The 26,228-nt window shown below is 43.5% G+C and overlaps 1 protein-coding gene across 1 annotated transcript in view; it reads right to left on the reverse strand.

Annotated features, from left to right (window-relative positions):
* Positions 1-10,020: 10,020 nt before the first annotated feature.
* LOC119658403 (adhesive plaque matrix protein) overlaps positions 10,021-26,228 on the reverse strand; it is a 94,680-nt gene continuing 78,472 nt past the window's right edge. Inside the window, exons 2-4 of the mRNA XM_038065792.1 lie at positions 15,351-17,907; positions 10,732-10,847; positions 10,021-10,649 (exon numbers count right to left, since the gene is read on the reverse strand). Coding sequence (XP_037921720.1) covers positions 10,533-10,649; positions 10,732-10,847; positions 15,351-17,907 — 2,790 coding nt within the window. The 3' untranslated portion in view covers positions 10,021-10,532. The remainder of the gene's footprint in view (positions 10,650-10,731; positions 10,848-15,350; positions 17,908-26,228) is intronic.

Below are 26,228 nucleotides of genomic sequence, written 5' to 3' on the forward strand. Positions count from 1 at the left end.
CGTCGCTTTCTGCTATTTCGTCTAGTAATTCCATACATCGAACAAGTTTGAAATTGCTAGAATGTGAGAAGTGTTTTGAGTATACCTCCTGAATGATTCTAAAGGTTTCATCTGAGCTTAAAATTGCTGTTAATCGATTGGGAGGAATAAATTTTTTAAAAATTTCGATAATCGTCGGTTCCGTGAATTCCTGCATACGAATTGTTCGCCGTTGCTTATTTCTGAAGGGCATTTTTAATGTTGTTTGTGACCTTCTATTTGAAGCTTCAAGTACAAGTTGGAGCGAAAATTCGTTGAGAGGTTGTTCGGAAATGGGAATACCAGTGTCCAAGTTCTCCTCTGCAGAATGTACAGTTGTCCCTCTAGTACCTTGCAATGACTCGTTTGCGTTGTCGATGTTTTCGTTGATGTTAATTTCGACCTTATTTTGTGGGAGTTTAATTCGACTCAAAGCGTCGGCGTTGCTATTTTGAGTGCCCTTTTTGTAGACTACTTCATAGTCGTACTCTTCTAGTTTTAATCGCCAACGTATTAGCCTCGAATTCGGGTCCTTCAAACTCATCATCCATGTGAGCGGTTTGTGGTCGGTTACAATTTTAAATTTCCGGCCGAACAAATATGGCCGAAAGTATTTTGTGGCCCATACTATGGCCAAAAATTCTTTTTCGATGGTAGAATAGTTAATCTCCGAATCGGTCAGTGTTCTGCTAGCATAGCAAATTGGCTTATCGCTACCGATAGGTCCTTGGGATAAAATGGCGCCAATTGCATAGTTGCTAGCATCCGTTGTTAAGACGAAGGGTTTGCTGAAATCAGGATGTTGCAAAAGTGGATCATTCATCAGAATATCTTTGCAGCACTTGAATGCCGCTAAATAACGGTTATTCAGTTCTATAATCCGCCCCTTTTTCAAGCATTCTGTTAAGGGTTTGGTTAGTTTCGCGAAGTCCTTAATGAACTTGCGGTAATATCCCAATAACCCAAGAAAAGATTTTATTTCCTTTGTTGTTCTTGGAATTGGGAAGTTCATTATAGCTTGAACCTTATCAGGGTTGGGCCTGATTCCATTTGTCGTGACGAGATGTCCGAGAAAAGCGATTTCCTTTTTTAAAAATTCTGATTTATCCAGCTGTACCTTGAGGTTAGCTGTTCGTAACTTGTGGAACACTTTTTTGAGATTTTCTATGTGTTCTTGCAACGAGGTGGAGAAAATAATTATGTCATCCAAATAGACAAGACAAATAGTTCCCTGTAACTCCTTCAAAACGTTATCCATCACTCTCTGAAACGTTGAAGGGGCATTTTTGAGGCCAAAGGGCATTCGTACATACTCATAGTGCCCCCCTTCAACAGTGAAAGCTGTTTTTGGTATATCTTGTGGATCCATCTCTATTTGGTGGAATCCACTAGCAAGATCTAGGGTGGAGAAGTACATAGATTTTCCTAGTTTGTCCAATATATCATTGATGTTGGGAAGAGGATACCTATCGCTAATTGTTTTATCGTTTAATTTGCGGTAATCTATCACAAGCCGCCACTTTTTTTTTCCACTTGCGTCCGATTTTTTCGGCACAATCCAAACAGGGGAACTCCATGGTGAATAACTAGGCCGTATTATGCCTTGTTCAAGCATGCTCGATATTTGCTTGCGGACCTCCTGTTTATGGACAAATGGATATCTATACGATTTCGTATATATGGGGGTATCGTCAACTACCCTTATTCGATGTTTCACCTGGTTAGTGAAACTTAAATTTTGGTCTTCACGATGGAAGATATCATCGTATTCTCGGCAGACCTTAAAAAGTTCTTTCTTCTCTTCCGGATTTAGATGAGAGGTCCGAAGTAGTTCGATGATATCCTTTGACATGGAAGAGTTCCAATTTTCGGCTTCATAATTTACGTTTAGGTTGTTTATTTGTTCGTAATTGCGGGAAAGACACTCTGCCCTTAAGGGGTGTTCAAGGAAAAGAGATTGTTCTAAATTCGATGTGTTTGCTATTTCGATCATAGCATGCCAATCGAGAGCAGCGTATAGTCCCTCAGAGATTATAAGTTCAGGGGTTACTTTAATGGATTTAATGTAAATGTCACCAGTCTCTACATCAACTGGAAGTTTGACGATTTGTTTTGATCGGGGTGGTACAATATATCTTTGAGATGTAAAATTAGGTTTAAAATTCAGAGGGATTGATGCGTTTTTGGTTATAAGTAAATTATTACTCAAATCAATTTTCCCACCGATCTCACTTAGAATGTCTACTCCGATTAAACCGTCGAAGTATCCGTGAAATTTGAAAATTAAAAATCTTGCCGATCCTGGCTGATTAAATTCGAGAAAATATGGAAGTGTAATTTCTTTGTTTATTTTGTGTTTAGCAAGGACAGTAGTAATAGAAATTGGACTTATTAGTTTAATGTCACGTGGGTTTATTAATTCCGGATTGATGAATGAAGATGATGCGCCGGTGTCTATTAAAAATTTTAATGGTTGTCCGTAAGGGGATGATATATTAATATATGGAAGTGTGTTTCCATGTTTGTTGATGTCTAGGTATCCAATTGGTCGTTGGAGGCACTGAATGGAAAATTTCCATCATCGATTTCAACGTTGTATACCTGCGCATTGTTGTTATTCTCATTGAGGAGCTGTGGGTCCTCAGGTGGATTGAATTCTGGAAGTGAAACCTCATCTTGGAAATTTTGTCCGTAAAACTGTTCCGTGTAATAAGGTTGGTTAACCGGATTATTTGTTTGTGCAAAATTTGGATCAGTGTCTGGTGCATCAGGGGTATAGCCTGGTATTGCGACATTAAATAACTCCTCTGAGATAAAGTTTGGAGGTCTCGATGCTCTGAAAAAATTATTTTGAGGTTGTCTAGGTTGAGGTTGGTTCGCTCTGAAATTACCAGAGCTAATGTCCATCGGCTCGGGTTTAGCAAGGTGTGCATTACCTGGTCTCGTGGATACGTTTTGACCTGATTGGAACTTAGGTTGAACACTTTGGAACGGATTTGGTCTTTGTTGAAAATTTAGGTTGCCTCCCTGGGTAAGATATGGCCTTTGCGGAAACTGATTGCCCCATTGTGAGGGTTGAAAGTTTGTTTGGTGAAAACCTGGTCTCGGCTGTGGAGGGTAGTATGAATGATTGGGCCTGAATGGTTGAACTGGGAAACTCGGCGAGATAATTTGTGGAAACTTCAAATTTTGTTTAGTCGGTAGCAACTGTTTTGGTTTAGAGTTAGGCATAGACATCAAATTTAAGTTATGTTTATTAGACTCCGATTTCGTGTAGAATATATTTTGCTCTTTTATGCAATATGCATAAGCGGTAGCTAACGTCTCTGGTTTCATGGCCCGTATGGTTGAACCTAAGGGTTCTCTTAGCCCAGAAAGAAACGTGTTAAGGCACATTTCCGCGAAGAGCGCCTTTTTAGCGGTTATCACATTGTTATCATTCTCATGAATATTCACATGATTATTCATACTTGAGAGTAATTCGACTATTTCACTATAGAACTTCTGAATTGAATCATTATTTTGCTTTAGATTATGAAGGTCTCTTATAAGAGATGTCTCATTTCTCTTATCGGCATAGTGCAAAATGAGGTTCTCTTTGATTTGATCCCAATTTAGTGAGGTCCCGTACATGTTGAGGATTTCGTTAGCATCTCCAACTATCTTATTTCTTATGGCTCTTAATAGTAATTGCCCATAAGGTGTCCCACTCGTTACTTGAATGAGAGATAGGATTTCATCGACATTGTCGAGGAAATCAAATAACAATCTAGGGTTCCCATCAAATTTTGGGAGGTCCTTGATTGCATCTGGAACTCTTAATGAATTGACCACGTCTACGGAGGACACAGTATTCTGGTTAACACTTGCGCTTGGGTTCGACATTTCCTTAACCACAGAATTATTATCGATATTATTATCGCGAGATACAATTGATGTACTGAATGAATTTATCACTTTTGTTGTGCAGTTTTCAGTTTCACTAGGTAAATTTTCACAACTTAAACTACGGTTATTAAGCCTATTTCTAAGAGATTTATGGAGCGTGGAATAGGGCCGAAATGAAGGAGATTTTTTGGATTGGGAGTACAGAGGCATTAATCCAAAGTTGACTTACGTGAAAAATACAGCAACCTTGAACATCCTTGTTGCTAAGCTCGTTCTGTGTGTTTTGCTCCTGTAGCGATGTTCTCTCGCTGAGCCTGCTTCCGCCACGATATTCCTTCGTCACTTGCACTAACACTTCGAAAAGTATCCGTAACCGTGGGCGATTTCCTTTCGCCAACCGATAACCCGTCGGAATTAGACGATTTTAGAAAAACTTTTCGCACGAACTCACAAAACTCGCAAAATCTCCTCCGCCCTTACTTTGCAGACTGCGCCAGTTATAGATCCTAGGGGATCTATGTCCAAAAAAAAATAAAAGATTGGATTTTAAAATTTTAAATTAGACCTTTATTCTGGCAGAGTTTCTGCCTTCCAAATTACAACTCAGCTATTGCAATGTGCGTCTACAATTTATAAGTTAATAAATTGCTTACAAAGGTTTATTGGTTCAATTAACTTTTAGCGTGTGCAAGTATTATGTTGCGCAATGGAATGTGCAAGGTGCAAATACAATGGATTTTAATTCTGTTAGCATTATATTGCAAAGTTCAATGAAATGATATAATTTATGATGGTGACCCGGTTGAGGGCACGTGTGGTGTAGGTGATGCCGTAACTCACGCGAGAGGAAAGATGTCGCGGGGTCTTCTGTCCTCCTAACCGCCGTTTCGGTTAGGGTGTCACTGATTTTATGGCGAACCCCGATTGTGTCGTTTCTCCAGTCGCTATTCGCGCTGATGACTGTCACGACGGACGCCACTAAATTCAATCACGTGTTAGCTGGTCTGGACGAGGAATCCGTCGTACTCGTCGTCGATGTGCTGAGCGGGTGTTTCAATGCCAGGCTAAAGGACCAGATCATCAGGCGCCTGTCGGTAATTGCCCGCGATTATGAACAATGTGGCCACACTGACAGCGGCGTGGATGTTTTGCGTTCAAGAGAGCGATCTCGAACTCATTCAACGTCGAATTAAGCTTTCGAGTAGCCGCCTGCCGCGGTCCACATCGAACTCCAGCATGAGTTAGTACCACTACAGGTTTGCGGATCAAGCTATGAAATGTACCATCCCATGTACCTTTAACCCAACTCCAAACAACTGAGTTCTCTGGGGGGCGCGCCAACGTCTACCCGAAGTGCAGCAACACTTCGCCTTACAGGATACGACCTCCTTAGTAGGTGAAATTATCTGGTAGACACAGGCACGGAAGTTTCGGTCCTCCCCGTCTCCAGACCCAACAAACTTTTTCCCCCAGCAGCTAAAATTCGACGCCCATCGCAACTTACGGCGACAGGCAAGTAGATATAAGTCTTGTGTAGGACCTTCTCCAGGCGCTTCATTTTGGCTGACATCAGTATTCCTATATGAGGCCTCTCTGTGTCAGTACGGGCTACTAGTAGATATGCAGCATAGGTCCCTGATAGACCCCACAACCTCTCTTCGGTCGTCAGGGAAAATTTCAATCTGCTCTAACAACAACATTCTTTCTATCATTTGTATGTATTTGAATGTAGCTTCTCTCAACCAGTTAAGCATGATGCCCATTAGCCAAGTTTCCCACTACTGAGGCACTATGGTTGCTGGATATCAGATAGGGACTCTTCTCACGGCTACGAACTTTGGTTTTCGAAAACGGATTACGATTGGTTTCTGGAATGCTCTAAGGTCCCCGAAATGCTCGCTTCCTACAATTCGAGCGAGAATTCCAACGATATAAACTGGACATGCTGGGCCTAAGCGCTTTTTCCTCTTTCGGCAATATGTTTTGGTCCTCTGGGAACGCTAAGTGACAGATTCCGATCCAGGTGAGGGAGTAATAATTGTACACTGGGCTATGTAGCAACGGAGACCTCCGATATAGTGGAAAAGGGTGCTTTCTACGAGCAAACATACGTAGCTCCGAATAGGCTTTCCCAAGGTAACATTGGGATTGTGATGGGTGACATCTGACAACACCCTGCTCGGAGATGTGATTGGGAAGCATGATCTTTGCGAACATAATGATAATATTCGTTTTTGGAATGATGGGGGTCCTAAGTCCGCATCAACTTAATGCAGGACCGGACCAAATTTGAAGCAACTTACTCCCTCTTTCCTGGTCCATGGACCCCTCGCTTAGGGCTTGCACCCAAACTTCTCAAAAAAGTGAAGCGATGGCGGCTTTACGGTTTCTTACCAGGGCAGAGGCAAATCGTCAGACGCTGCCTCACCCCTGCCCTGGGAGCAGCGTGACCGCTACGGGCAGAGGTGAGGCAGCGTCTGACGATTTGCCTCTGCCCTGGTAAAAAACCGTAAAGCCGCCATCGTTTCATTTTTTTATAACGATAATGTTTGGAGGTTTGCAACTTTTGCAAACTCCACCTTCCACCTGACGTGGGCCTCGAAAGGTATCACCATCTGATCGACCAAATGTCACTCGACTGTGGGAGAACTATCGTGCTGAAAGGATGGCGGATATTCTCGTACTAACTCGCCTGAGAATATTGATGTACATTGGGCCGTCATCACAAAAACCCTTTTCTCGAGTGCTACGAAGGTCGTCGATCACGTCCTGGAGGGGCGTCATAAGATCTGGCTGACTGCAGAATCGATGAACGGAAGGGGTTGAAGACTCTATTGCACGCTCCGAGTGATGGCGGGCGTGACGCGTTTGAACTGCGATACTGAACGAAATCCCGAGCAGTTCAGCATAGTGTACGCAGTGACAAGAAACAATTTTCTGGTCAAGGGGACGGAATATGTCTCAGGACGCAATGATTTCAAAAGTATACCGCATTACGGAAGAGTTTGCAAATGGTCGTAAATCTTTCGATGGACCTGTGGAGGACCTTAACGGTCGACTTCTCATCCACGATGGCCAGCAACTGAAGAGGTAGACAGAACACCTGATCACGGTTTTTAACCATATCACATACGGTGAAGTACTTCCTCTTGTGGATGAAATAGCTAGTCCCCGTAATATGCGTTGCTTCAAACAAAAGAGAAATCATTTTGGCCATCAATGCGAACGGAATAAAGCGGCTGGACTTGGTGATTTTCCCGCAGAGTTATTTAACGCTGCACCTGCAGTTACTGCAGATCTTATTCTTCCACTCGTACGGAGATCTTGACAATCCGAGACCTTTCTCAGAGAGTGGAGAAGATCGTTAAGATTTCAAAGGAGGTAATGTGACAGTTGGAGGGGTATTTGCGTGCTCCCTGTGATTGCAAATTTATTAGCTAAAATAATCCCGGAACGCATCAAAGAACATCTCAAAAGTTTGATCCACAGAAAGTAGATTGGTTTCCGCTCCCCATCCTCCTGCAATGACCACATCAATACCCAATGGATCACCTTAGGGCAGTGCGCGTAGTTTAGATCTTTCTTTCATCAGCTCTTCATCGATTCTGACAAAGCTTCCGATAGTGTGAACAGGGAGTGTATCTGGCGTGCTTTACGCAAAGGCATTCCGGAGAAACTAATAGACATCATGAGTGCCATATATGACGGCACAAAATATCACGCGCTGTACCGAAGTAAAATCTTAGAAAATTTTGAGGTCCAAAGTGTCGCGATGTTATTTTTTGTCGTTACCTGTGACGTTGCTAATGGTTTCTTCTTCGGAGGACATGGAAAAATTTAATGGACTATGATATCTGTCCTCAAACACCTCGAATACACTGATGATATCTGTTTGCTCTTTCGCCAATCATTGACCAAATGCTTCTTGATTTGGAAAGAGAGGCAAGTAGAATTGAACTAACGATAAACTCCAGCAAAACTAAGGTCTTCTGTCTAATGGATCATCGATCTCTCTCTATTTGCGTTCATGGACAGAGCATCGAACGTGGATGTGATGCATTAACATCGCTAGATCCGCTTTTGGTGCTTTGTCTAAATCTGGAAATGAGGTTGTCTCATCAAGATTAAGCTGAGACTGTTATATGCCAGTGTTCTTTTCATGTGCTACTCCCATATAGCAACACATATGGGAGTAGACCATAGAAAGTGAAACCTATTGTTCCCTAAAAGCGCCAAGTCTTCGTCAATACCTGTCTGCGTCGTATCATTGGAGCACGCTGGCCTGTCACTATCTCAGCCAGAGAACTTTGGCGGCGCATAGGCCTGGCACTTGTACGCACTGAGATTGGAAGGCGGATAGGTCAGATAGGTTACACATTAAAGTGGGGTGACGATTGCGTTTCTGGCTACGCCATGCAGTGGAATCTGCTCTCCCAAGATGGCCGACGTGTGGGTTGCTCCAATTCCCGCAAGGCTCACACTAGTGAGGGTCGTCTTCATATCAATAGCTGGTCGATGCCGAGGCAAGGAGCGAAACGTGAAGGCCTCACTTTATCGACACTTATCGACTTTATCGTGGGTTTTTCCCTGTTCGATTGTAACATTTAGGTCACTTTTCTGGCTACACTGTTATTTTTTTCCAACTTAGCTTGGGCTGCGTTTTCCGTAAATTCTGCTAGCTTTCGCATTTGGATGTTTCAGATCCTAAAATATCATGTGTATAAGACATGTCAAGCTTGGTAGACGGCATGCGAAGGGCTGAAGCGTCCAAAAGAATCCTCTCCCTCAACTTTCGTGAGGCTGGCCAGCACATTGGAAATGCAATTAGGTGTTGACGGACCTAAACGATGAACTTCCACCACTTCTTATGCTTATGGAATTGCTCTGCTGACGTGAGTGACTATAGTCAATTCAAATGGTCACTGTTTAGAATCCAGTTGCCATATTCGATTAAGGGTTTGGTGGCTCAATTATCCTTTTACATCTGCCTTTCTTCCGTTCGACAGCAACTACCGGGCCGGCATTTTTCTTGGCCGCAAGTTTGATGCGAGGGGAGTCGGAAGGATCTCAAACAACGTGTCAGAAAGAGAGGATGACCCCCTTCAGTCCCTCTTTCTAATCGCAGCGATGACTGTCTTACCAATTTAAGCGTTATGGTATGAAAACAGCAACTTTTGGAGGTGGGGTTGAGGCAATAACTTTTTAAAGGGATACTAGGATTCGAAAGAAACACCTCCTGCTTATCTCTCCATATCCTCCTTTTGGGAGTGGGGTTCAACACTAAATCCTACGAGATGATATCTAAGTAGCCCGATTTTCGAGGACCATACCCAGAACTTTGTTAGAGAAGGGAGACCTTCCTGTTCCTCCTGGATCCTCCTGTTCGACGTGTAGGGTTTAATAGTTTATTATGTTGATAGAAAAAGCAGACTTTGAGGTATCATACATTTTCAAGAGAGGTGATCTCTAGTGGTTGCCATCACCTCTCCGGGGATGGAGTTGAAAATTTAACCTCTCTCTCTTCCCTTAGAAACCCTGTTCTCTTGGCTGAGAATAGTTCATTTGCAATGGTCTTTTTAGAAACGATAATGCATCAGAGCTTATAAGAGATTCATCTGTAATTATTATCAATTATCATGCCTACTCTTACTTATTTACAATAAATGAATTGTGAGTGGTCATGACGGATGACCCACAAACCACAGAGATTTCCATAAAATGTGCTTTTGTTTCCGAAATATTGCTGTTCAAGTAACGACGACCATGTTTCTGCAAAGGTCACAAGCGCTGCAGTCAAAATAATCCACGTAAATCCAATTGTATCTTTCCAATAAACAGCCCTACTTGATTGAATCTTTTTGCTTTTCAACAACTTTCCACTTGGCGCTAATTTGCAAATTTAGCGAATTCATGCTAACTCTGCGATCAGTAGGAAATTAGACGCTTATTCGGTGGATTGCAAAAAACGAGCTTCGGAGGAAAACAATGAGCCCCACGCGAAATTGAACCTGGGGTGAAACTGATTCGATTATTGCTCTTTCCTATTGGTTTGAACAAAAGTAGGCAAGAAAAAGTGCACGCGTTTTAATAAAACTTCTCTTTATTTTTCATTGTCTTCATTATTTAGAAAAAATTTACAATAAATGGTCTTGGAAGAAACATTTCTTAGCTCAAATATTGTTTTAAGATTATAAGAATTTATAGGCGATAGCTGTGACACTTCGGTATTCCTTTTGACGTAACGACCCCTATCAGGACATAGACTGCAGGGACCGCTTCCAAAGCAGGTTAGCGTAAAATTGGTGTTTGACTCTAATTCAATATTCACAAAAAAATTACTCAATTCTGAAGAGTTCTGAGGAAGAGTGGGGAATACCAGGACTATCACAGCTGTCAAACCATCAGTCGAGACGCAATAGCAACTTCATGTTCCTTAAGGCTACGTAGCACATACCGAGGACTTAAAATAAACACACGCATAAAATCACATCATTCTGGCACCTTAAAATAATTATTGCGAATGAGAATGGTTTCGATAGTCAATTGGTGAATGGAAATTGGTGATGAATGGAATAATTTAGGTTTAGTGTACAATGGGAAGGATGAGGGTAGTTTTTGGTGACGGCTTAACTGGATTTTGGTTGATTTGTAGACGGCACTGCAGACGGGGTGGTTGTTGTTGGACGCTCCAATTCGGCTGACCTCTTCTTATTGAAGCTGGATGGAGTGACGATGGTGATTACCTGGAAGAAGTATAAGATATGAGTACTGGATAGGTTAGAGGGAGTGATTATGTTTGGCTTTATTGGGATAGGGTGCACTTGCTTTTGAATGACCATCGAGAGTTTCAACCGGTGCCGGTGGACTGTAAGCTGATACCCCCATTAAGCCAAATAGTTCGGGTGTAAAGGCGTTTGTACTGTTGATTTTATTGGACTGACCTGTGGAAAGATTATCGCATTAGTTCTGCTTTTTTGTCCAATAATTTACGTACAGTTCCATCGTCCTTAATTTAAGTTAAATTATGAGTTGTGGCTGTGTGTGGAGAGAGAAAATTCGGGTCCCAAGATGAAGTTTATACCGACTCTTCTACTATCTCGTGAACTATCTTTTTCTGTTTGTCTATTTCGAATCCCCGAAAAAGCCCCAAGGCGAATGACCTCCCTCGCTCTTGCCTATTCATGATTGAGTAACCTACAGATATACCGCATGTCTCCTGTCGTGATCATAATCTCTGTTTTTGGCCATTTTTGTGACTCTTATGGCTTCCTAAAATCCAAATAAGCTGGTACACTTCGGCACTTTCCCTGTAGTACCCAAAATATGTGGAGGGCAATGGAAAGATGATTTGGCTGGAGATTTACCAACGTTGGGAACCAACACAAGCTTCTGCTACCTTGACACTCCAGAGAAGATTTCCTCTGCAATGAGCTGTCTCAACTATGGAACAACTCAGAGAATGTGTCCAAGCTTCCTTTTAGCGCGAGCCCATCCCCAGATCCCATCCTGACGAGGAATTAATAATGTGTTTTTGAGGCAAACTCGATGGGGTGGTACCAAGAGCAACTAATCTAGTTTGAAGGCCCAGGCCCTCAACATGGTGTCACGAGACCAGAGCTTTGACATACTTGTCGACAACATCATTATCGGAAACGTCAATGGTTATGCCAGCGGAAGGGGGGTGACAGTCGGTAAAGGCTTTGGTTTATTCGCCATGGAAGCGGGCTTTGTATTCAGTAGTGTAAGGGTTCAGTAGCGGCTTATACATCTTTAAGCATTCTGAACGGTTTTTCCTTTTCCGTACACGGCTGTTAATCACTGTTTTATGAATCAATATACCGTTGAGATGGAACCGGTACAAGGGCCTTCCTGGGATGACAATCTTATCCCTTGACGCCTCATCGGGGGTATTTGCAAGAAGGCGTTCTTAAGGTCAACACCGGAAATGCATTGAGCCTTAGGCAACCGGCTCAAATTACCCTCAGCGAGCGGCATGGGATAAACCCTCTTTACCGTGCAGAGATTGAATTTACGGGCATCGAGGCACATTTTTACCTTGCCTGGTTTAACGAAAACCGCCAACGAAGAGGCCCAAGCGCTTAGCGCCTTCTCGATAACTCCCATTTCCAACAGACGATCTACCTTCGCGTACAAAAGCTTCTCCTCCACTGGCGATACCGGATAGTGATGCAGTTTGATCGGTTTGGCATCTCCCACATCAATGTGATGCGATACCAACGATGTACGTCCCAGTCCTTCTTTCATGCAAGAGGGAAACATGGATATGGCAGCTTGAACTCCTGCTTGGGTGACTGGACATACCACTGACCACAGGAGTCATCGATAGTCTCCAAAGCGCTCCGCGAATACGAAATGCCGTTTGCTAGAAGAATGCCAGGAGCTAGATTGAAAGGGCGAACAAAATTCACACCCAAATACAAGTTTTGACTTAGGCTGGAGATGATCCAGAACTCCAGGTCAGATGCAAATAGCCTGAACGAGACCATAGCGTAGAATAAGGAACCTCATCTGCCGCCTTTAAAGGCGGAATTTTCGGATGGAGACAAATTTTTGACGTAACACTTGCTCAGCCTGTCTCCCTTCGGCTTATCTTTCATGCACCCCAGTAGGAGCGGAGAGCGGAGAGTGGAACGTTTAAGCGGGAAGGTTTCATGAAGCTTCGAGATGCCCATGATTCGTTCTCGCGTTTCCTGATACCTCTGCCGCCATGGCAACATGGTACTGGAACCAGTGTCTAGGTACATGTTCGTACGTCTCCTCCCCAAGCAAACTGTTTATTCTAATTGCCAGTATTGGCTGCAATGCTTGTCGATGAATCCGAGTTGGGTTTTCCGTTTACTTTTATAAGGATATTGTTAGATGACAGGTGGACTACAGACTTTAACTGCAACCCCGGAATCATCGCATTACAGACGGACTACAAGGATGAAAAATCGGTAAATTGGTTGGCACAGGTTTTCCTATGTTCTGGGACTATCACTAATCTGACAATGAGAAGCCATTAGTGGTAGGGTGCTCCCTTCTGGCCGTTAATTTGGCAGCATGCAGTGCAATCAGCTTTATAAGTGCCCGGCGCGCCGACACAGACCCCAGCGATGGTCAGGCTCACGGCAATTTCAACTCAGTGAAGCAGGCAAAATAGCTTCCAACTGGTTCTCAACTTTTTCGACGCTCGGGGCAGGAAATTCCGAATCGCTGAAAACCCCGGTCTTCGAGAGTTCGGTCTCCGAGAAGTTCCAAACCTTCCCCTCCATCGCTCTTCCCTATTCAGTCCTCCAACTGTGCTACGGTGTTAAGACGTTGCCTGAGCAGAGCTGTTCTAAGCCGAATGCTCATCTTTGTTCATGGCACATTGGGCAGTTCGTCGTTGACTAAGCATTGGCGGTTTTCCAGCTATAAGATGGCCTGGAAATATTTTTCTCAAGAGTCTCCGAGAGGCTGATCGAACTGCTCTATTAGTTTGTTGCGACCAGCTCAAGGTTGACAACGCCAATACCATTCCAGTGCAAGTTCTGCTAACAATAGGTGGAAATACCAAATGGGATGAAACTGCCTTCCCAGGGTATCCTCCATCAACATTGCCACCCGATCCAGGAAACGGCCTATCCGTAACCTATAAGTAACTCCCGAGAACTTCAGGCTCCATCCGGACACTGTCTTACTTACGTTCTTCTCTGGTGAATCTGTTCACGTCGGTAGTTGGTCTCCGACCCGAACTCGCAGATGGTAAATGCGATGCTCCAGCTCGAGGAGTGGAAAAATTTTGATACCACCAAGGACCCGTCGAGGCCTTATTTGATATAGTCGCCGGCAAACGAATCGTGCAGTGCTCCGGTGAGAACCAAAGTTTCCGGATCTCCTCCCACAGCCACTCAATCTCCTAAATGAGCGCAGAGGGTTGTTGTGTGTGTAGGTTTCGTCCGGTATTCGTTTGTCGAGAGGGGATAAGGGGCGTTTTTAAGTCAATGCTTGATGGTAGATCCGCTGAAAAGGCTGGTCTGGCTTTCTTTCCAATTTAATGCTGAGCAGCCATTTGCCCTATGGGAGTTGGGTCGGTTTCGATTCCACCTCTTCATCCTATTCCAACTGTAGGCAGACAGAGGCTTTTTTAAGAGCCATGGCGGGATAGTAACGAGGTAAAGACTGCAACAATAAAAATGACGGTGAAAGCCCGTGGTATTTATGGGTTTTCCCAACACTCAGAAAACGTTAATCCGCACAAAAAGATTCTTCCATAAAGAAGAAAGTCTACGACCATCCAGCGACAAAGCAGCCTAATTAACGCAAAGGTTTAATAAGGAAAATCAAAGGATATGGCTGGGAAACTTTACGTTTTGTGAGGAATCCGGTCGGAATATCAGGATGGGGGTGATGGCACGGCCATCCTTCCAACTTCGAGTTGTCCGGTCGAAACTTAAAGCCACGATCCAAACCAGACACCTACAAACCTCAAACTCTACTGTTTCATGAGTCATTAAATTGAGCTAACTTCTCGGTGTACCTCCAGAGTTTCGGATGGATCAGTGAATGAGCAAGGCTGGCAATTTGGAAGAATCCGCTGTAGAGCGTCGAACTCGAATTTACAAGAGGATGTTCTCCAGGTGAAGTTCGTTTAGGCATCACAGTATTCGCAAGTGAAGGAAGGTTTCAACCCTAAAAGATAGCGGGAATACCACCTTTCGAGCCCCACGTTGAGCGCCAACTCTATACTCTCTTCGCAACACTTTACCGCTGGTTAAACCATTGTTGGGAACTACGTGGTGTGTGATGCAATCCGCATCTTTAGAAATACCCCGGTTTGCCAAGTTCAAATGGTATACCTGGAAAGACATCCATCCGCTGGGTTAGCTGCTGGTTAGGTACCAGTGCATCGACACGACAAACAAGAGCCGAAAGGGACGGGATGAAGGTTTACGAAAAAAGGCGAACATACACTATTCCTTTTATCTGCAAAAAGGCTGATAGTCAGTCAAGTCCCCAATTTCTTTTGACACAACATTCCTAGGACCGTTAGTATTACCAGTTTGGATAAGGATTGTTGACAATTTCAGACTATTCTAATGCTTTAATGCTTTTTCAGGAAAGATATTATTATCATTAAGGATAACCGAGCTTTATAAGGGTTTGGGATAGTTCTTCTTTGATGACATAATTTTTCGAGAAGTTGACAGTGGAACTCATATTAACCACAATAGCTGATGAAAAGTGACATTTAGGTGATCTTTCTTCAAAATTCTAGAGTGGTATATGGTATGAAATAATTAATGACAGGATAACAATTATACTCTGTAGGTCCCTTAAATTTGACAGTTTTGTATTATACAATAGTTTCCACTAAAAATCCCCCCCCCCCCCCATCAAGTTCAACCAAATAAAAAAGTAATATTACAGTAAAGATGACCAAAACCTAAAGTAATACTCACTCACTCCTGGTGTCGGTCGTACCAGAAACCTTGGGGACTTGAAGGTACCCACATTATCTCCGGGTGCTGGTGTCTGAACCTTATGATTCTGCGGTGTCACCACGTAGACCTTTTCCTTCGTTAATGGCGAAATCGAAACCTTCAAATGATTCCACAATTCCTGAGGTGCTTGGGTCGGTGGAGTCGGAGGGACTGTCCTAACATAAAACGGAGAAATATGAGGACTCTCAGTTGTGGTGGTTCTAAGTTGTGCCGCGGCTTCAAACGATTCAATTCGGTTGTCATCAACTAGCTTCGTCAGTGCCTCATATTTTTTCAGTTCGAAGTTATCAAGCAAGGTCGCATGGTTTTTAGGAGTTGACGGTGGTTCCGTAGACAAATTTAATTCTTTCAGTTGTGTTAAGGAAGGCGTTGTCGTTAAATATTCGTTGGGGATGTTTTTCGATCGACCTCGTCCTGATACGGTGCTTGCTTTGTGGGTGTGTGATGTGAACTCCTGTTCCGTCCAGTCGTCGATATTTTTCTGGAGTTTCACCAAGTCAAATGAGTTCCTTGACTTATTCTTGTTTTCATGTTCTCGCCTGAGAAGCTCTCGGATATTTGAGGCCAGGATCTTCGTTAAAAATTTCGTTGTTTTCGAAATCGTTGCAGGAGACTCCGTTGCTGTGACTACCTTTGATTCTTGCTGTTCATGGAGGTCAATTTCATGGGAGTTCGCCCATTGAATATATCGCTCATCCTCAGCGGGTTGGTCATTAAGTTCAAAACGCACTTTGAAGGGGGTGGGCTTATCGTCAATGGTGTAAGGTATCACAATTTGTTTAACTTGCTTTGCGCGTTGATTTTGCCGATATTCGAAGGGATGGGGGGTGGACTGATAGAGAGCTGGAGGAGAAATCCCAGCAAATACACCGCTTGCCTCTAGGGAGGTGGAATAAGGTGAAGTTGGCGTAGGGACGAAAGCCCAAGGAGTTGCAGTAGGTGAAGATTGCCATAAGCTGTTCGGATGGTCAACACCAGCATTTCGGAATTGTATTTCACTTGGATCTCTAGTGAATGGGCGTGGTGAACTTCCGGGCGTATAGTAGATTGGCGAATCCAAGAGGTGTTTCGGCGTTTCACGATTCTTCTTTTCCAAGTGCGGCTCGAAAGGAACTATTGATGGTATTGTTGTGGGTGGCTCCGTTGTAGTGAAGGGTTCTCCGGAAAATGTTGTTGGTGGCCCCAATGTACTGGGGTTATAGGCATTCTGTATATTGTGCCCAAAGTTTCCAATATCCAAATTATTTTCATTTCTGTATGAGACATTGTGGGATGATGCCGCTGCATGACTGTCTGCTTCCGTATAGGCCACAATAGGACTAGAAAAGAAACTTTCTTGACGTGGAACTAAGTTTGGGCTGTAACTGCCTAGTTCGGTTAGTTTTGGGACTTCTGGTAGAAAATGATTGTCATTGTTTTGAGGGGAAATGGAAGTAACATAATTTTCATGAACTGGTTGCTGGACGGTGATAGGCGGCTCGGTAGGTTGTGGTAGGATCGATACCTCCGCAGGATGTGGATGTACAGTGGGTGCAAAGTGTTCCTCAAAAGCTGGTGAAGAACTTATGTGGTTTGATTGTTCTGAGTACAAAATGGGAGGTTGAGGAGATACTGTCGAGGAGGGAGATGGGTTACTTATTGTTAAGTCCACAATAGGAGATTGTATCACATCTATAGGATACTCCACTGAAGAAGTGAACTCCTTCAAAGGAATACTTTTGATAATTTCAATACTCGCATCTTCGTTTCCGTGGTTAGGCGGAATTTGTGACGGAACTACCTCTTGTTTCAAAGGAAACTGGGTGACTGACTCAACTGGTTCCAATAAATGGTTGTTGTTGGAAAGGTCTCGGAATGGAACAGAATCGTATAGAGGAGGGATTGGTGATTGACTTAAATTCGGAAGTGGAATTGGTTCTGAGGTTTTCTGGAATGGTGGGATGTTTTGTGGTGGTCGGAATCCTCCGGGTGGTATAGATTTAAATCCAGGCGGAAAACTGAATGTTGAAGGATATCTTTTCAAAGGCGTGAAATTGGGCGGTGGCGGTGGCCTATACGTTGGCAAGGAAATGTGTGGTGAAGGTGCATCAAAGTTGTTATTATTTGGATGATGATTGAATTTAAATTGTGGATGTGACGGAAACTCGCTTTTCAGCAGTGGATACTGAAGATTTCCGGGAAACATAGGTATCCACGGGTCCTTATTGCAGAGATTGCATGGCGCCTTAGGTCCACCTTGATAATAGTTGGTGTATGGTGCTTCTTTGTATTGAGGCTGGAAGTAGCTTGCCTCTATTTGTTGCTCCTTTGGCCTTTCATTTATACCGAACCATCTTGCTATTCGCGTCATAATTCCGGGTGGCTCAACAACTACTTTTCGATAGTGGGGAGCGGGTGGCATTCGACGATATGGAGCGGGTGGCGGTGGAAGCAGTTGCTCGGATGGCGGTGAAGCGGTTATGCAGGATATGCATAGTGTTAAAAGTATCGCTGTTTGTATGAGTCGACGAGTGATCTGGAAAGAAAGTGGAAAGAAGTTGGTTAGAAATCGCATGTCTATTAAAGAAATTTATATGAAATTTAAATACTAGCGCCCGCAGTCCTTTTGACTCCTCAAGTAGAAGTATTTGATGGCTTTTTAATAGGGGCTATATAATAAGGTAAAGGTGGGGTTATTTCGCATTATAACGGCATGAATTAATCGTACCAAACTGGGAGAGGTGGTGGCCCCCATCTTCAACCCGACATACTACTACTACTTCGTCTCCTCTTGGGTAAGAGGGTTACTTCCTGGCTGGTTAAACGTGAGTACCTATTGAGTTGATATAATCCCTTGGTCTTCTTAAGGCAAGGATTGATTCTGTGATTCCTTTTCTTGGAGAACGGCGCCGTTTGAGGCCCGAAGGTCTCTTGTCCACTTGGACCTGACCGCAACCCCCTTGATACTCGCACTAGAGGCCCAACCGCTACAGCCGAACTAAAAGTACATGAACCAGGAATTCTTTTGAGACATGTAAAATCTAACTCGGCTCCCATAGTACCAGTATACACCTGATGAGGTTTTGTGACCCTAAGTCACTTCAGATGAGTCCCCGTGCAAACTCGGACCTGATGCCCTTATTATGCCTTAGAGTGTTTGCCTACTGCGTTACCTTGCTGCAACCTATTCTTTCAGCCAGTCATCCTCCTTATACCAAAGAAGTTTCTCCGACCAGGACAACCTAGTTTAGTCAAAGTGCCTTTAATCTAATTCCAGTTTTCGGAATTTAACAGTATTCCTGATATCTAGCATCATCAATGCGCAGAACTTACCAATCGCTAACACCTCTCGAACCAGATTCATGACCGTTTCTCTTGGATCAATCATACCACAGGTTCGCCGAAACCACCCACGCTGCTGCTCTGGTAGATCACCCGCTAGCTCGGCGAACGGAAGCAGCCTATTGTATACCACCTTCTACAACATCTTCTCCATAGTCTCTAACAGACAAGCAGGGGGATATGAAAAAGGTGCGCCAATGAATCTTGTTCATTATAACATTGTAGGCAGCGCCCTATGGATTCACATTTGCCTCAAAGCGCAGTTGGTTGTAGCAGTTCCGTTTACTTTAGTGCTGTGCGGTATCCCTCCTCCAACTTTCGATGTTCTGGCTTCTCTCTTGCCTTTCGATGAAGTTGGTATTTTACTATGGCGCAAACTTCTTCGCGATATTGTAAAGTCGTCGTTAACCGCTCACCTAATTGATTTACTTTCTAGGGCCGTTACCTCCTTCAAAAGCTGTCAAGAAGGTCTTCTTGGAAGCTTAAGAAGACCAGCCCGTTATTCTGTTTTTTTTTTACTTTTGCTACGAATTCAACTGTCTCCTCCATTTCCAGTGTCGAGAAAAATGACCTGGTGGTCACTGTGGATGCAGAGTTCACTCGCCTGCCAGTCCATCCCTTTTGTTAACGAGGTACAGGGACTAGGTAAGTGAGATCGACAATCGACCTAATATTCTGCCTCGGAAGGTGGACACATTTCTAACTTTGCTTAGTACAATAATTAGGTGTTAAGGAAGATTTGACCCCTTGCGTTTCTCACTCGGCTTTTCTACTCCAATGCCCACGCGTTGAAATTGCCGGCAATAATTTTGACGTGTTGGTTTCTAGCGTCCAACACAAAGCTGTCTAGCAAAATCCAGGCCATTGATTTTTTCCCCTACCAAGCTGGCTCCCGAGAATGCCATTGTTTTTGTACGACTTTCCGCATTTCAATATCGGCGCATTATCTGGTGTATCTTTCGCACATGCCAAATTATGCTGAGAGGAAATTGCTTTTCGTCCAGGCGTCCTCGACGGAACTAGTCTTTTGAAGGGGCAGGAAAGAAAAGAGACCCTGATGGAACCTGATTATTTTACGGTCGTGCAAAACGAACAAACGATAATGCGAGAGAAAAGAAAAATAAAATTGAAAAACATGAGCAGGAGAGGGAGAGTGAAGCTAGAGTCTGATTCCAGCTTCTTTTATCAAACTGGCCAGATTTATCCAAAGAGGCCTATCATCCGCCGTGAGGAGATCAAGTAGACAGTTCGCTAAGTCCATTGAAGATTTGTACTATGCCGAAAAAATCTCATCCACACAGCAGCTGTTACAGACAAGCGAGGGAACCGCACCAATCTTGGCGAGGAGAAAAAGAAGGAAAATTTTGAGACTACCCTGTTAAGGGTCTTGACATCTCCGGAGCATGTCCTGGGAGGTTTGATGGGACAAAAATTTACCTTTCTCAATGGAGGTGAGTTTGGAGGGCTCGTTCCATTCGTTCGAATGGTGTTGCGGACTAACAAGCGTAAGTCGGAGAAAACAGAAGGAGGAGCATCAGAGTCCCCGGCTACTCTGTCCCGCCTAGCGATTTCGTCCCCCATTTTGCTTTAAAAGTTCCCCTGTACCCAGGAACCAGAGAACGAGTACTTCTTCTGATTTCGTCGTGGGCCAGGTGAGGACTTTGTTTGTTTGTTGGGGCTTTGATAGCTTGAAGGGAGTCTGTGATGATTAATATTTTCTATAGTTTTGCGGTACCTGGAAGTTTAGTTGCTTGAACAATAGCTGGTAGCTCAGCCAAGAGAACCGAGACTATGGATGTTCTGAGTATAGAGCAGAATTGTTCAGGCTTTGATAATACTGCTCATTCGAAGTTCGAGACGTGGACCGAGGCATCAGTGCATAGCATCGTGAAACCAAGGGCTTCCCGTTTTTCAGCTTCCAACTTGCCATGACGCAACGACCGCTCTAGAGAGGGAGTCATCATCCCCGTAATGGTTAAGTATGAAGAAGTCCTTTAAGGGGTTGGGAGGTATATCCTTACAAGAGCTCTCTAGGATTGAGTGAAATTTGTTGAAAAGAGCAAATTGGGAGTTGGAGGTGACGCAAATGTTGCTAATGAGGGTGTAGAGGTAAACATAAAAAATGTTTGGATCTAGAATCTGCTTTACAGCCGGCAATTTTTTCAATAGGATTGAGTGGAGGTGGGCCTGATGGGGCCTAGACAGCACCTTAGGGAGCCCACTGTGTGAGATTCAGTTTTTTTCTCTGGGTACTTAGGAAAGAAGATTGAGGAATAGGCGTAATCAAGGATTGGTCTGACAATACGTCTAAACAGTTTGAGGGCCTCTCTAGGCGGGAATCCCCAGAGACAAAATTGGTGATCCTTGTCGCGTTCTTAGCTTTGGCCGAGGTGAACTCAATGTGCGCTTTAACTGTGAGATATTGTTGATGTTCAGCCTAAATTCCTCCAAACGGGAACTATCAAAAGCAATCAAAAGATTTCTGCTGGTTGACCGGAAGTTTTAAGGAGTCGCATTGGTTTATGAAGAGATTCGCCTGTAGTCGGAGGGTGTTTTCTGTTTCCTCTCTGGAGTCCTCAGAGGCTATAATGAGGAAGTCATCAGAGTATTGAAATATTTCCACTCTGCTGGAGCGTTTTTTGTGGAGGGACATGTAAAAATTGAACAGAACTTTGCAGAGGGCACACCCTTGGGTTATTGTTTATCAGGACGTGATGGCCGTGCATGATTAGATTACTGTTGCGCACGATATTCCATGTCTACAGGATGATGTCTTGAAGGAGTTACATATTGGCCATGATTCCCATGAAGACGGACAGGTCAACCATCTCGTAGGCTTTGCTGATGTCTATGAAGAAGACAACAACAGGTTTTTTATGATTCTTCTCAATAGAGATCTGTCTTCGGTAGGCAAAGCAATTTTTCGGGAACAGGTGAAGATCCTCGAGAGCTTAGTTGAGCGTGGATTTAACCATGGAGTTTGTTAATTTGGAGAAAATGTTGAAGGGGGGGGGGGATCGGTCCAAGGTTGTTGATGTAATTTTGAGATTTACCTTTCTTAAGGATCGGAACCATTTTGATTACGCACTAGTCCTTGGGTGGATTTGGTTAGGTCACGCTTCATTTAAGGCTTCCAGGAGCCCGTCTTTGTGCGTCTGGTCAAGGCATGAACGCCTGTCAGGGACATCTAGAAACTCCAGCGGGGAGAAGAGTTGAGAAGCGAAAGGGATTGCATGGGTCAGGGAGAAGGAGATAGAGCCACTGTTATAGTCGTCTTTCACAAGGTCCAAAAAATGGATGCATTCTATATCGTCTCATACATTGAGGTGTTCCTGATAATCCTGAAGAAATTTAAATTGATTGATTTGATTCTAGAATTCTTTTGAGGATTTACAGTCGAAAATATTCATCCAAGTGTTTTGCTAGGAGTTCCCCTTGGTTTCATCCCACCGCTCGAAACCAACTGTTTCTTGTTTTGTAGTCTCAATAAAGGTTCCGAACTTATCCTGATTCGCCAGCATTTTAAAGTTCCTGAAGTCAAGCTCTTTTGCCCGGAATAGAGGTTTGAACTTAGCATACCACTAGTGCTTCTGGACTGAACCGCTGCCGTTTGGTTTAAAAGTGGAGAGAGTGCATTGATTTTTGATATTATAGTTTCGACTATTTTTTGAATGCCGAAAGCAAGGTTGAAGGTGGAGAGCCTGGAATGGAGTTGAGTGTTCCCAATTTTGGACGCACTTTTTTCAATTGTTTTGTTATCTTGTATTAACATAGGTTGGGCGTGGCTATTTGAGATTTCCTCTTTCAAAGTATTCGATAGCCAGTTTGTTGAGACCGAGTTGGATAGGGTTATATCGGGAACACAGCCGGTGGGGTTTGTCTCGGTATGGGACTTGAAAAATGCCCGTAAGCCGTTGTTGAACAGACGGACGGTGGAGCTGTTTGCAACTTCTTCGTTGGTACGGCCCTTGGCAGAAGTGTAAGGATTACCAGAGAAGTTTGAGCGGGCGTTAAGATCTCCAGCAGTGAGAACGTTTTGCCTGACTTCAAGGAAGGTGGTCAGACTAAAGAAGGAGAAAATATGCCGCAACCATGGTTAGATTGCCGGTTAGGTTCGCTTTTTCGGTAATAATGGTGTCCATACTGTCTGAAAGTGGACTCTATGGAAGTCTCTTGGGGGCGAAGGTACTAATATTGTTTGGGATGGCAAAAAAATTCTAGGTATAACTCTACCCGAGATGGAGCGATGGCGTAGGTCAGAATGCCAGACATCTTTTAGAGATATCGAATTGGTGAACCTCGCGCAAAATTAGGGTGTCTGGAGTTCCTTACTAAGGCAGGTCTAGACAGGATACCAGTTGTTGCGCCGTTGATGATGATAAGGCTCCAGTCAAGGAAACTTCAGTCTGAATCTGAACGTCAGGTTGCTTTTTTGAAATAACTAGATGGAATTGAGGCAGGCAGGATACATCACTGAATACCAACAAACACCAACATGTTAAGTAGTTCATAAATGTACTTTGAAAAAACCTTTATTCTAAGACAAGTACGTAAAGATTGCAGTGGATCCAGGAAAATGTCAGTCACGGCTGGGCCAAATTTATTATCAAAAATGGGTCTTTGTGTCTATTCGAAGCGCTGGAATATGGTATGGTCTGAAGAAGGTGTCAGATTCTTCCAATGCACTGTCAAGGATTCTGCCAAAGTCCAGATTTATGGCTTTTTCTTGGGGTAAGCCCTTGCCAGCTGATCTCCTACCCTAAGATCTTGGACGCAGAACTGACAGTGGAATTATGTAAATCTGGTTTGCATAAGTTCGCTGGAAATCCATATGATAAAGTCAATCGAGATTGGGTTCTTGAAGAGTCACTGCCTTGCTGAAGCCTTGATGTTTCCACTTTGCTCTCAATAGTTGTCAAAATTTCAAAACTACAGACCACCACCAAAGTTATCTGAAGCCAATAGGTTCGTGCGTATAATCCAATTTTTCACGAGAAAAAGTTTAAATTTCTTTCAATGAATCTAAATTGAATCCTCGAATTAATTTCATTGGCACCTGCCTGGAACCACACCATGTCTTGAGTTAACAATACCACAATTTTCTTAAATTTGTAAGTCAACTGCAGGAGGTAATTATTTGGTGTTCGTTTGTTGAGGTAAGTAAAAAAATCTTTTCCATTTTCTGTCTCGGTGCTTTCAATTTGCAGACGCACGCCGATCATGTAGTCTGTCCATCTTTATTAATTTCTCCAGCTTTCCTACAAAAGCGTCCAGTGTCTGTTAGGTTTTTTTGCTCACCATCATGGCTCTCTTTGGTATTCATCTAAAATTTTGTAAGTCGTCGAAAGATTTTGATTAACAAAAAACTAATGAAGTGTCAGAGGCTGGAGAAGACCTCCATTGAGGTTACAACTTATAGTCCAAAATAAAGGATGGCAAATTAATTAAGCACAGTTTTGAGTGTTGGGGTTCATATGAAACACCTAAACTCCGGATTCTCGTGGAGACTAGGAAGGTGTTAAGATACTGATATGCTTAGAATGAATCTTTTATCTTTTCAGGTAGAACTTGCTCATTCCCTATAATTCTCAGGAGGCTGTCAGGTCAGGCTTGGCTAATAGCCTCTCATGGTCCAAAATGTTTAGTTCGAAAACACTGAAATTATGTAATGCATTAAATATTGAGCGTGCACCAAGCCGACATGTTTCTCTTTTGTTGATACTCGGATTAGATGGGGTTCAAACGATCGATCAATCAACACAGCGAGCTAATCTGATCACGCTGAGTTTACCGATCGTCGGTGATCATGTCAATTTCTGGATCACAAAAAAGCTACTGCTGAGAGATAAATTACTTGTGGCTTGGCGGTCGTGGTCTGAGGTTGGACTTGTAACTGCTCAGCACGTTAATCGGTTCAATCATCATTTGGTGATGAAGTAATGAAGTGGTAACTGGGAAATAAAGTGAGTACATCAGCAGGAAGATGATAGTGAGGAAAAGAAAGAAGATAACTAGGAAATCTATTTGTGAATCTTTACGTTTGGATGGCTGGAGTATATGCTCGGGAATATATTGGAATGTCGTAGGTTTGATGCGGAGACCCTGCATTTGACTTATTGAAAAGTTAATCAAGAAGTCTAGAGTATATTAGACGAAAATTGCAATGAAGTGAAATAAAATACTTTCAGCAGTCTTCACGGTTACATAACACTACATGCAATGTTCATTGATTTTGGTCACCCTCCTGGTGCTTTCATTTCAGAAAATTTTCTTGGAAGTCTCTACGTTAAAGATATATAACCAAGTAAGCTAGCAGCAAGAGCTCGACTAAATTGGTTCCGGTATCGAAGAAGTGTAGTAACGCTGAATTAATTAAAGTGCAGTAAAAACGGTTCTTCTGAAGGAGTCTTAGGACCTTTGCTATACAACGGCATGTCTGCTCATTCATTGGATGGCAGAATCCGGTAGGCGTTCTGCCAAAGAATATTCGCCCATGAATTTAGTCCCTACGTACTCGAGAAAGCCAATCAGATCCAAGTCTGCAATGACGTTCTTCTAAAGTGGCTCTTATCATGAAGCTTACCAGAGGTTATCTGGTACCATCGGAACCGGGATGGCTATCTGATGTACATGCTCCAGAAGAATTCATGGGGGATGTGTTCCCGGCCCGATTATTAGCATTTTAAGGTGGTTGTGACTGCGTCCATATCGCAAGCAGAGGTCCTTGTGGGCTCAATCGTGTCCCTTAATTGCGGCAGAGATATTAGATAGGTTGTTCATGCACTGAGTATAAACCTTGGCTATGCCGAGCTCCGCGGGACTCTGATTCCTTATCAAAGGCGCAACAATCGGTATCCGGTCTAGGTCTGTCTTGTGAAGGAGCTCCAGACATCCCGGTTTTCCGCCGAGGTCCACCAATTCGATATCCGTAAAGATATGGATATCACCCTTATAGACTTTCCGAGCTGGATCATCCTCTCCCATAAGGATTAGATTATCCGCCCACCACAAGCTGTTGAGTTGGATATTATCCGCAACCAGATGGTCGTGGTGTCGCTCATAGGTTTCTTCGTCATAGAGCCTGCGGAATTGTCCAACTCCATATAGGAGGCTAAAAAATTCTTAGGAGGATTCTTCTCTCGAACGCGGCCAAGAGTTCACAATTTTCTTGCTAAGGAGCCAGGTCGCACAAATCGTTATTCCATTTTCGTTGCCGGGTTCGTTGTTTTAAAATCCATCCTGTCCGGGGCTCCTTTTGTGGCTTCATAACTTCCTCCCAGGTGGAGATAGGGTTTGGTACTGGAGCTGTTGGTATTGGTTGAGCAAGCGTTTCCCAGGTTTTATGCTCCATCATTGGTATCAATCCATGTTTCGCTCTGGGACCCTGTCCCTGTGCTTATAGTAGGTAAACTAATTCCTACTCAGTATGCACCCGCTTGATGTTTTATAGTTCAGAAAATTTAGTTGCAAGCCCTTACGTCGTGTACAACCAACCAAAAGTTTCGCTGATGACCA

Source organism: Hermetia illucens, chromosome 5, assembly GCF_905115235.1.
Source record: "Hermetia illucens chromosome 5, iHerIll2.2.curated.20191125, whole genome shotgun sequence".
Lineage (NCBI taxonomy): Eukaryota > Metazoa > Arthropoda > Insecta > Diptera > Stratiomyidae > Hermetia > Hermetia illucens.